Genomic DNA, 13,017 nt, shown 5'->3' with positions numbered 1-13,017 from the left:
CTCCATAAATAGATTTGTTCTGTTCTTTTCTCGGCATTACCTATGGAGCAAACTGGGAGAAAAACCCTTTGCTTTCACCTTCTGAGAGTCTGCTAATTCTCTTTTACCTCTTTGAAGATGACATGCTTCCTCTCAACCTCCCAGCTCACCTACCAGCTCTAAAATTTATGAGACCTCCAGTGGTAAGTAAGGCAGGGTCTGAATCAGAAAAAAACCCGTTTGCCTCTCAATTCTGACACTTACTGTTGTTTGATTTCAGACAAATTATTTATTACCCGGTTCTTAATTTTCTTATTTTGTAAAAGGGAATAATAATTTTACACTGTGCACAACTGATGATACACACTAAACAGTAAATAGCATTAATATTATGTTATGATAATAATAATATTATTAGGACATTATTTTCTGCTAAATAGAGTAGAAGGCAGGAAAGGTGCAGAGTTTACATGTATTCCAGGTGGAAACAGATAACTCTGTATTTGGCTCCTGTAAATGTAGTAACTTCCTAAGGTAACTAGAGCACTACTAGGTGTAGTGGAACAAGTGTTCTGGTGCAGACTTTGGGGGTTTGCAGCGAGGAGAAGGATTTCATTGGAGAATAAAGAGTCTAGAACTGGGTCTAGAAAGCTGGGTTCTTCTCTGACACTGGTGAGCTCTGTGCGACAGATTTACTTACAGAGCCTGATCTGGCCTTAGTTGTTTGTATTACAAGGGCTAAATATTGCCTGCCTTCAAGGCAGCTTAAAATACAGCTACCTTGAAAGGTTGTTGCATGGAGTAAATGAAATAATATATGTGGGTGTGCTCTGTGAACTGAATACAAGGTATCAGTGTTCTCAAGGGCAGTGTCTATGTGTTCATGTGTGTATTACTACATCAATAAAATACGTGGTAGATCTGTAAATACACCTCAAGAAACCTAGTTTATCAAAGTCCAGATTGACCCAAACTGTCTAATTTACAGGACAACTGTAAGTCTTTTAAGAGCATCCACCAAGAACACCCTTAAAACTTCAAAATACCTTGTACGATATTGTTGGCTTCTGAAAGGTATGACTCATACATCATTTTTATAGAACAAAATACTGAAGAAAACAAGGTACACTGGTCATATGTGAAATACATATGGCCACATACTTAAGTTAATGAACGTTCATAAACCTCGACCACAAAAAGCACTAAGCAAATCTTCCCTTAGATCCATTTCAAATCTTTCTCTATTCTGTCTATTTTGTGAAAGTGAAGGAAATGAAAAACATAAACTCTTCGGTGAATTAACGCATAATGAAGAGGCTTTTGTATTCAACTTTGATAAGAAACAAAGCGTTAACTGTTTGGAAGTTTGGGCCAGTTTTTAAGGCTAGAGTACTGTTTTATTCATTTTTGCATGTAAGAGGGGCTGCTTCCTAAGTGTGATTGAACATTGCAGTGGAAGGTACCGGAAACTAACATGGAAACAAAAGTGAACTTAAAAATGAATCAATCCAAGTCGAGCCCAAAGATGACTTATCACCAGGAGTACTGTCCATACTCAGAGGGCAGTGTTTCCCTTCGCAGGCACCTTCACCCGAGCCTGGCTTACTTCCCTCTCAGCCTGGTTCCAGTAGCCACAACAAATTTTCCATCTGGGCCTGAGAGGCCTTTTGGCCAAAGCCAACCACCTCCCAAGTCATGCTGAATCTAATTCTAAAAAGCCAGAAAAACAACCTTTCTCAACCCTCGTACAGTATACTCAGCTCTAGGACCTAAATTCTGCCATTTCTTCCGTAAACCACCATATTCTAGAGTCAGGCATCTTCACTTTTGAAGCAAAGGCATTAATGGACAATTCACTGTTGTTGCCGTTCCCTCGTCTCTTCCCCTATATTAGCACAGACCTGACTGTACATGCTGTGTCATATGTCCAGTGTTCTTTAATTTTCTACAATACTCTCTAATGAAGCATCTATTTTTCTGGGTATTATGAGAAAACACAAACATACAAAATGGTGGTCCCAACTCTCATGAGGGCAAGACAATCCAGGTTTCTAAAATAGTGGGGAGGATATTTTAAGATTACTAAAATTTGTATAAGAAGTCACTGGTTTGAGATGTATTTCCCAGCACAGAATCCAAGAGCAAAGGAAAGAAATAGATTCACTAATAACGACAAGGGGTCTTAACGGAAGGGAGGTTGAAATGGCAACACTTAAATCCATTCACAACCTCCAGGCAGGTGACTGGGTGTGTGATACCCACAAGCTAGTCTCTCCTCCACTCCCAGGGGCACGTTTCATAACCTCCTCCAGTTTTCTGTTTCAGAATGCTAGCCTGCTAAGTTAGGGGTGTTCACTTTTTAAAAAAATTGAGATATAAGTGACATATGACATCATATTAGTGTCAGGTGTACAACATCCAGTTTTCTGTTTCAGAATGCTAGCCTGCTAAGTTAGGGGTGTTCACTTTTTTAAAAAATTGAGATATAAGTGACATATGACATCATATTAGTGTCAGGTGTACAACATCATGATTTGATATTTCTGTATATTGCAAAATGAGCACCAGAATAACTCTAGTTAACACACATCACCTCACAGTTACGATTTCTTTTTCTTGTGATGAGAACTTTTAATATCTAATTCTCTTAGCAACTTTCAAACATACAATACAGTATTATTAACTAAATATTACACGCCCAGGACTTATTTAACTTATAATTGGAAGTTTGTGCCTTTTGACCCCCTTCACCCATTTTGCCCACCCCTCATTCCCTGCTTCTGGCAACCACCAATCTGTTCTCATTGTCATGAGCTGAGTTTTTTTTTTTCCTTTGGGGTTGTTTACTTTTGAGCGCATGAAGTTAAAAAAGAAAACAGAGGTTTATAGTACTGAAGGAGGAGGGGGAAAAGGGCTGGGAAGGAGAGGCCTATACTCTGCTACGTTGATTTCCTTCCACTTTGACTCACCCAATCTCCTCATTTGTACAAGGCAGACTGAAATAATGACTTGCAATTACCTAGCATAGCTTACAGCAATTTGCACATATATTATTCCATTTAGTCTCATCTGAATTCAGATTCTACTCTCCAAATTTTACGTTCAAATCCTGGTTTCCAAGACATTTGCTGTTCTCCATTAAGGACTCGGACATAAACATTCATCTTTTATAACTAACAGGGTTCTCTAATAGTAAGGCCATGATTCCAGTCTAGTAAATAACTGTTCAAGTTTATCCTCACTTTGTGCCGTTGGCTGAGCACAATTCATTGAGCACAACAGATTGGCCAACTGGTCCTCAGGCCATGAGCACACTGACCTCCTCTCAGCTCACTCATTCCTACCATTGCTCTGCTCTATGTGACCTACAATCTCCAGTTTTGTAACACAGTCAGTTAAGTTCCTCAGCAAAGCCCTGCTGCTTCCTTCCTGGAAGGAAGAACTCATACAGCACTCACCCTCACCATGACCTGGTGACCATTACCAAGTCCCGTGCAGCCCCAGGACCCTCCCTACCTGGGCACTGCCCTGGAAAGTAGCCCTCACCGGACAAGGTCTACCTCCCAGATCTCATTCCTCTTCTGAGTTCAGGTCTCAAGGGGTTGAACACATTGAAGTCAAATCTTCCCATCCTTACCCCATGGTATACTGAGGAACAACTTTGATGGACTTTTGAAAACCCAGTGTAGGGGGACAGAGGGACACACTGGACTCGGTACCAGTCACCCTGTGAGCAACCTTACCTGTGCTCTGAGCCCGGTTTTGATATTAGGCTTCAGCACAATTCCTGAGTCTCTCCTCACGACTTGATACGGATACACGAACGTCTGACCTGTTCTCATGGCTGCAACCTCTCTTGATAAGCTGCCTGCACCATGGCCCCGGGGACGGGGCATCTGCCATTGCTCTTGTTGCCCTGCCCCAGTGGTTAGGCTCCTATTTCCTACTGGCCCATACTCCTCACTGATGCTCGTCCGTGGGAACTTCTAAGCAACACATGTTCCTGATGCTTATGAGGACACCCTATCAGCTCACGGAGGAGGCCCCACACCAGTGCTGCCCAGACCATCCCCTAGTGCCCACTGCCAGGCCCTTCAGAGAGCCTGTCCTCGTGGCAGATGAACTTCCTCTTTGCTCCTGCTTCCCCCCAGGGGACATGTCCCCCTTGCCCTACTTGGGCATCTTGCTGAAACTGAGCAGGACGAATATGTGTTTCAACTCCTAAGAGGAAAAATTCATGCTTTCCACAAGGTTATTCTAAGTCACAAAGAGTTGAACTTGGGAGCTGAATGGGACCTTCGAGACCATGCAGCACTATGGTAACTGGAGTTCAGATTTCCCAAACCAGCAAAATGTCCAAAAGGAGGGAGTTGGGTGGGAGAGGAGGAACTAATGGAGGGCTGTATATCCCCTCCTGCTCTCGTCATGCAGGAAGAGAAAGGATATTTTAAATTTATTTATTTTTATTTTATTTATTTTTTATTTTTGGCTGTGTTGGGTCTTGCTGCGCGCGGGCCTTTCCCGGTTGCGGTGAGTGGGGGCCACTCTCCGCTGTGGTGCGCGGGCCTCTCACTGTGGTGGCCTCTCCCGCTGAGGAGCACAAGCTCTAGGCGCGTGGGCTTCTGTAGTTGCGGCTCTCGAGCTCCAGAGCGCAGACTCAGTAGTTGTGGCGCACGGGCCTAGTTGCTCCACGGCACGTGGGATCCTCCCGGACCAGGGCTCGAACCCCTGTTCCCTGCCTTGGCAGGCGGATTCTTAACCACTGCGCCACCAGGGAAGCCCGAGAAAGGATATTTTAATACCAAAAATATAGGAAACATATAATTTCATAATTTTTTAAATGAATTGATTTAACTTTATGAAAAACTCACTGCATTATCTCTCTTTCTCTCCTTACCCCCCAGTTTGGCTAGTTCAGAGACAACTGTGGCACAAAGATCTAAGCAACATTAGGGGATTACCGGGCAAGGCCAACACTCAGGTTTTACAGATACGAAAGTGAAAGTGATTCCCCCAGGACAGCCAGGCGGCACAGGACAGACTGGGCTGTGCTGATTCCCAGGTCAGTTCTCCTTCTACTGGGTTTGCTAAAGTAAGGTTTTATTGATATCAAATGATTTCTCTGATGATTTGAGTATTTGGCAAAACTTTGATTCGCTCCCAAATAATCATCACTCTCTTCCAGCAGCTCTGAAGGAGCATATGCATAGATGGCTCATCAGTAGGGATCCCCAGTGTCAGATAACAGGGGCAGTGTTCTTTCAGAGGTGACATTTCTCACTTTGCATCCTGAGGAACAAATACTGCAGTACTGTTTCAATAGCAACCTGTGTAAGATTAAAAATTCCATTTAGAATTAATAGGTGTGATTTGAAGGTATTTCTCAAAATTGAATATGGAAAAGAGTCACTTGTCTTCCATTTCTCCATGACTGATGTGTTCATTAGCTTAGGAACTATACAAAACAATGGCATCTCTTTCTAAGAGTAGGGCAATTTAAAAATTTTCTTTCTTCCCTCAAACACAGGTGGTCTAACTTCTCCTTCTGTGATCCCAGTTTTTCTTGATCAGTTCCAACCACATTATTGGTTCTGCCTTCACTTACTTCTGTCCGTTCTTTTCCCCTCTCCACTCATTCATGTTTTCTTAAAGCAGTTTAGGAATTTGCTCTTTGGCACTGAAGCGAATAAATCACCCTTAATCTGGCATGTGAATGGATCTCTGATCACATTCTACAACTTTACTGGAGAGCTCTCAACAACTATTTCTGCTTCATCGATTCTAAGAAATTTTAGTCCTTTGAAGCATTCTAATGTGGTTTTTATAAAATACAAAAAAGTAGCCATTAAATTATACGCTTCTCTTGAGATAAGAATAAGAGATCAAAACTTCTGTGAAAGAATGATTTAAGCCCCAAACTCTCCTGCCTGTTCAAAAAAGACATCCATAAAATTGGTATTTATCACCAGAAGAAAAGATTATTCCAATTTCTTTTGGGGGTAAAACTCTGACCCTAAAGCCATGCAGTGTCAAATAAATTGCCCATTTCTGTCCCTTTTATCCACAGATTTCAAAGTGCAAGTGAGAGGCAGGTGATATTTTGGGTCTGTGCTAGGTTAGGATGGAGGGAGAACAGAAGCTAGAAGATTTAAGTGGCTTGTTCATTGTCAGGCAGAAAGGCAGAGGATGAAAGAGCACTGTTGGTCCAACTCGTTCTGGGCTTTTCTTGTAAAATGGCCAAACCAGCTCCCTGGGATATTTTAATACCAAAAATATAGGAAACTCGCCTGGGCTTCGGTGAGGGTAGACGTGACCTCTGTAGTGTTCACGGATGCGATCCCAAGGCTAGAAACTTGCTCCTTACCTTGAATATTTAATGAGTAGGAAGTTCACCTACCAACTGAGCTTTCTATTTCATCTTCCCCCAGTTTGCTGAAGTTTTCGAGACAACATGGATTTTCTGCATAAAGATGATGATCTGAATTTTCAAGAAAGCCCCAGAGTACATGTTTTCCTCAAAGTACTTGGGTACGAATGCTATGGAGAACGGCTCTTTCTTGTAGGTCAATAATGGAAGGAGAGAAGAGAATCTTCCATGCAGAGAAGATTCCCGTGTGTATAAAAGGCTTGGACACATCCTTCAGCATCGTGGAAGCCAGCGTGTAGGTTTATTAAATGCACCGGGCATCACCTGGTGCTCTGGCACCTTCCAAGGAATGCCTGCAGCGTCTGCAACATTCTCTGCAGCCCTGAGGAAGATTCCAGCAGCTCCTTACCCAACTGTCTACCATTCTCCACTGAGATGGGGGAGGCTGGTCTCTGCTGAGTAAAATCTTTTTTGGAGAAAAGTCCCCATTTTCATGAAAACTGTCAGCATGTATAAACTGCCTCCGATGAAGTCATTAGAAACTCTCTAAAGCCACAGCACAAGTTTCCCCACAGAGGTTTGGATTTCTGACTCAGCTGCACAATTTTAGATAACAAGGGAATCCAGCACCATAATTAAAACGGCTCCCTTGGGGCTTCCCTGGTGGCGCAGTGGTTGAGAGTCCGCCTGCCAATGCAGGGGACGCGGGTTCGAGCCCTGGCCTGGGAGGATCCCACATGCCGCGGAGCAACTAGGCCCGTGAGCCACAACTACTGAGCCTGCGCATCTGGAGCCTGTGCTCCGCACAAGAGAGGCCATGATAGTGAGAGGCCCGCGTACCGCGATGAAGAGTGGCCCCCCCCCTTGCCGCAGCTAGAGAAAGCCCTCGCACAGAAACGAAGACCCAACACAGCCAAAAATAAAAATAAATAAATAAATGAATTAAACAAACAAACAAACAAACAAAAAACAGCTCCCTTATGGTGCTACTTACAACAATGACTGTGAAGGAAGGCTGGGGTTTGTGAGAGGTACAATGGCTCTCTCAAAAACTCCTCGGCTTCCTCCAACCCCAGTTCCCCCCAATTTGAGTTAAACTCTCAGGTTTGTGCTCAGAGTTGTGTACCTGGACTAGTGACGTGCCCTCTCCCTCAGCCTCCAGGACCATCTATAAGGGGCAGGAGACACTTCCACTTCCTAGTCACATGGCCTTGGCATCTGCCAAGACCACGGCTCTGGAGGGGGAAAGAGGCCTGGCTGGGCACAGTGATGATATGGATATGAATCCAGGAGACGCTGGGCAGTAAAGACAAACCCTCGGAAAATGATGGGTGCTTGACATCAGCACGACGATGCACAGATGCGGGAACTTGGAGAGAAAAGGACAGCCATCTTTTTAATGAAGACCGGTTTCCTGAAATTGATTTTGGATGACTCTGCACCGAGTTTGCCAAATGCAGCAAAATCCAAATAGGTTCTGAGAGGCAGGCACCTGCTCTTGGTAATATTGATGTTTTCTTTATATTTCAAACTTTTATTTTAATCCAAATCAGCTTATTCCTAGTGGAAAAAGGGCAGGGCATGACTTTGCCTGTTTTAGAGAAAAGAAATGGAGTCACAAAAAGGTCTATTGAAGATATGGCAGCACAGGAAGAGCCAGAGCTGGCATGATTCTGTGGGTGTTTGGAGGACACACCTACCTGGGCGACAGAAATCCCTGACTTTCAATAAGACAGCTCACAAATGGTTGATGACAATTTTATGGGCTTCTATAATGTTTACCTGAGGCTCTCTTCCAGAAGAATGAAATTTAACCTCTTGTTTAAAATTCCAGCCCTTTTATGTCCTCAAAATTTTTTCTCTTGTATTTGGATTAGAAAATCTTACCACACATGCACTCAGAACACCAAGTGCTGTGGATTCAGATCTCAGGACTCTTGAAAGTATCCTGCGCTGATTTCCAAATGGAGTTGAGCTGAAAGTACTTTCCTGTGTTCGTATTTTCTTCATCTTTTTCAATTGAGGAGACGTTACCATCAGAGAAGCAACATAACCTGGAAGGTGCCAGATCTGTCAGCAGACAAGGATCTCTATTCCACTGCTTTGCCACTTAACTAGCTATGCCACTTGGGCAAGTCATTTAACCTCTCAGAGCCCAGGCTTTATTTTTGTAAAATGGGTATTATGGTATTAGCTACATCAGAAAGCTGATATCAACGATAACACTTGCTACTTATTGAACATGTACAATATAAAGCATTTTATAAGTTTTTTATAGAAAACATTTTTATAAATGGCCATCTCATTTAATGCCATTAAAATCTCACTGAGTTGGGTGCTGTTATCTTCATTTGACACAGATGAGGAAACAGAGGTTTTGTGACATCACACTCAGGTCACACTCTGACTGCAGGAACGTGCTATGAACCACCACATACGGCATGAATTAACTGATAAAATAAATATAACATGCTTAGCATAGAGACTGACCTATAATAAAGGTTCAATAAAAGTTTTGATACAATTAATGTTTACTGAGTATGATACTATTTTAAAGAATATGCAGATCTGTTAAATGATTAGAGAGGAAGACACCATTTTGTTTTTAATCAGCAGTTAATAAACTCTTTGAGGGGAAAAAACCTGAGATTCACTTATTTTTGCAGCCTCAGATTGTAGTAGAGCATGCCTGGGACAGACGCTCTGTGAATATCTGTTAAGTGAAGAATAAATACAGATTCCACTTGGAATCAGGAGTCCTACAGACAAAACCTGACTCAGCTGCTTTAAGCAAAAACACATCTAGAACAGACACTGAGGTCCTCCTTTGCCCTCCATATTCCTCAGTACTGGCAAGCCCTCATAAGCTTATTATTTTAAGTCAATATAGAACTCAAAGAAATTTCGTATTTTTGTCTTCATCAAATAGTTTTTATCAAGAAATAATCTCCTTCCCAAACTGTGCTGTAGACACATAAAGAAAATTAAGGGCCACCCTCTCCTTAACTAAGTCAAAACAAGATGCTGTTAAGTCTTAAGAAAGCTGTTAGATACTTACTTTGGGGGGAATCGAAGGTTATGAAACTCATTTCTAATTATATGCATTTTAAAATTTCTAACTCAATATCCATAAATGAAATAAATTTTACTATTTAATACTAAATTAATCTCATTTAAATTAAGTTTAAAATTAACTTAAATTTCCTACTCAAAATGAAGAAATAAAAATGAATAATTTCCTGATAATATTTTGGTTTACTGTATTTATTTTGTTGCCTTTTAGAAAAGTTCATTCTTGGGACTTCCCCGGTGGTCCAGTGGTTAAGACTCTGCCTTCCAATGCAAGGGGCATGGGTTTGATCCCTGGTTGGTGAACTAAGATCCCACATGCTGCGTGGTGTGGCCAAAAAAAAAATAATAATAAAATAAAAAATAAAAAGGTCTTAAAAAAATTTAAAAAGGAGAAAAGTTCATTCTTATGTATAATTCATCAAATTACTTAATTTTAGGAAGCTTAATAAAATCCTTATTTTAAAAATGAGATAACATGGGTGCCAAAAAAAAAAATCTTCATGTGCTACTCAAGGTCACACAATGGCTAACCGGCAGAACCATTTCAGAGACATTTTCAGGCTTTTGAAAAGAAACAGGCCTTGGAATGCTGACATTTGAATAAGACTAGCGAACAGACGAGCTTCAGCACATTCAAATATTCAGAGCTAAGTGGCATTATGTAATCATACAAGTCTGAATGCCCTTTATAATTTTAACCAATTTTTTTCTCAAGGACAAGGTTCCTTCAGATTGTTCCCATTTTTAAATTAAAGAACAAAGAAAGAGAGAGAAAGAAGATAGAAATTAATTAAAATCATGCTACTTAACACGGTTAATAATTTTATCCAAATCAACAAATATTTCTAGAAAGTTACTATAATTATGTTTAAGAAACACAGATACTTGAACAAAGAAGCCGTGGTAAATGATTGCTGCTAAAATTCTGAATATACTCTGGTCAATATTCTCATCCAACTTCCTCTTTGGCTGTTTTTAAAGCTGGGGTAATAAACACCGCAAAGATCTGTCATACACACAAAGAACAGTCTCTCTGGAGCCATCAGTGTTGGTCTCATAAAGAGGAATCCAGGAGCAGTAATTACCTAGGCATGTATAGCACTCTCTCGGCCACCACGAAACCCACCCTGAAGAAGAGGTTGCTGGCTGGGATGAACGGGAAAACCAGGAACAACAAGCCCACCAAAACTTCCCTGTGCTCCAATCTCTGAAACACACAATAGTGGAGGACAAATTAATCTGGGTTTAATTCCACTTCAGTCAGCATTTAACCATCTCTTTCATTTTCAGCTTCTCATTGAAGGAATGAATAAATTAGACCAATGTAAACCTTTTGATCAGTGTGCTGAATTCATCAGAGAAAGCCCTCAGGCTAAAACCTCTGGCTCATGGAAATATACGCATGTACCCCTGACACACATTTGCCACCCAGAACATCTGCTATTTGCCTAACATGATCAGTGACCATTACTCCTTATTCTGGGCCGGCCCTACAGCCATCCTGCTTCTCGGTCTGGCTCCTTTTAGAGTCCCTGTGCCCCCAGGCAACTCATTCCAGGGAGCAAAGCAGCTGGGTGGGATCAAGCTCACTAAGGCATCATGGAGAATTACTGTCTCTCAGAAACAGAACACGTTAAAAGCAAAACAAACAAAAACAACAAAGAAGAAGAAGAAGAAGGAAAAAAAACCCACACAAAGCCCACCAGGAGAGGCAAAGCTTAGCATGAAGAAAATTAAATGCAAATGGTGAAATGTGGGGCACCAATGAGGGAGATCATTTGAGCTGAGGTGCTTTTAGCATCTTTCCAAATAAGCCAGTAAGCAAGCATTTATTCCATGAAATTTTTTGGAATCAAAATTCATTACAATAAATCATTAAACTGACAGAACACCTTTCTCTTACATTGTATATATTAATTTGTAAAGATTTTTTGTCACTTATAGTTAACATAAAATATTTCTATTTATTACTAATAATATGTTGTAATGGGCACTGTAAAAGCTAGTGTGTATTTCCAAATAGACGTATTTGAAGGAATGCCTTTTTAAAACAAACCTAAATGTATTGGATGGTATTACTTTTTTCTTCTTAAAAGAAGTTTAAGGGAAAAACCAAATAGAACTTTCCATGTTACAGTTTTAAATTTTTTCTTATAAACATTTTAAATAGCCTATTATTTTTAATAATTGTGAAAGACTAAACAAAAGAATTTCAAAAACATAAATAAGATTCCCTAATACAACTACTAATATTTTAAGTAGACAAAGTAAGATTTCAAACATCTTGAGACATTTGTCACCTGGATTTTATTAAAATCTTTGTTTTGCTGACTACAAAATATTGAATAACAAAGTTTCTAAGAGCAATTCCATATGAACAAATGTAATTTGGACAATTTCCTTTAAAAGTAAGGGAACGTAAGTAATGATCTCATTTTTTACCTAGAGTAACCACACTCTTTAGAATTAAAAGATGAAAGAAGAAGAAAAAATTTTGCATAACAAGTCTTCAACTCAAATGGATACAATAATGTTGTATTTTCTATGACCCACTTAAATTGAAGGAATAAAACAGGTGAGAAGTAACAAGTTCATTATATTTAAAAACTGCAAGCTATCTTTGTAATTTAGATTTTTCTTTCAGTTTACAGAGTATATTTCAGTCCAAGAATTTAAAGATTATAGGATTTTTAAAAGAACAAACACCCTCATAAGAATTCTGTAATATGAAGGCAAATTTTTTTAACAACTTTATTGGAGTATAATTGCTTTACAATGGTGCAAATATTTCTTGACAAGGCTGAAAATAAACCCCAGAGAGTGAGCATCACGTCAAGCATTGCTCATGAGCTCTGAGCCTATTATTGATGTTCTCTTTTTATAGGTGCACTTTTATTTTTCAGAGATAGTTGACTTTTTTGGACACTTTTCAAAAACTGCAATACTTTTACAAAAGTATTCATGTGTCTTCCCAGAAAGATTTGTAGAGAGAATGTAATACCCCCTATTAATTAATCCTAAGTATGAAGGCAAGGGCAGGGGTTAAGAGAATTCTGACCAGGTCACCATCCAGGTCCCTGGATCGTGTTTTACCCCGTGAGGCGCCTCCCCACGTCATTGCGGTTATTGGAGATCAGCCCTCACTGCAGATCTGAACGAGGCGTCGCCTTCACACCCCCAGTGTCACCCCTTGCTGCCTGACCGAAGGCCCTTCCTTACTGTAGTGTCGTATGTTTCCGGCCTTTACTCAGCAGAAGCCCGAGCTGGGGAGCCAGTAGGTTGGGAGGAGCCGGTGTCCAGGGAGCACAGAGGCGCCCTCGGGCTCCTCCCTTCCCGGTCCCGAGAGCTGCCGCCGCTGCTGGAGGTGCGGAGATGGGGCTGCAGGCTCCAGGCACGGCCTTTATTCCCTTCCTGGCTCTCCTCCCAGTTGTGATTACGTATTTATCTGTGTGCTCACTGTCTGTAATTAATGTCTCCAGCAGACTGTAAGCTCCATGAGGACAGGAGCTGCTCAGTTGTGTTCAGTGGCGCGTGGTTTGTGCTCAGCTCAGTGCCTGGCACTTAGTGTTTAGAAATATTTGTTGAATAAATCAATAAAT

General features: G+C 41.0%; 1 protein-coding gene across 1 annotated transcript in view; it reads right to left on the bottom strand.

Annotated features, from left to right (window-relative positions):
• TMTC1 (transmembrane O-mannosyltransferase targeting cadherins 1) overlaps window positions 1-13,017 on the bottom strand; it is a 260,082-nt gene that overhangs the window by 78,700 nt on the left and 168,365 nt on the right. Inside the window, exon 9 of the mRNA XM_065887047.1 lies at window positions 10,504-10,625. Coding sequence (XP_065743119.1) covers window positions 10,504-10,625 — 122 coding nt within the window. The remainder of the gene's footprint in view (window positions 1-10,503; window positions 10,626-13,017) is intronic.

Source organism: Phocoena phocoena, chromosome 11 (genome assembly GCF_963924675.1).
Source record: "Phocoena phocoena chromosome 11, mPhoPho1.1, whole genome shotgun sequence".
NCBI lineage: Eukaryota > Metazoa > Chordata > Mammalia > Artiodactyla > Phocoenidae > Phocoena > Phocoena phocoena.
The sequence above is the reverse complement of the archived record's forward strand: the minus strand, read 5'-3'. Positions and strand labels throughout refer to the sequence as shown.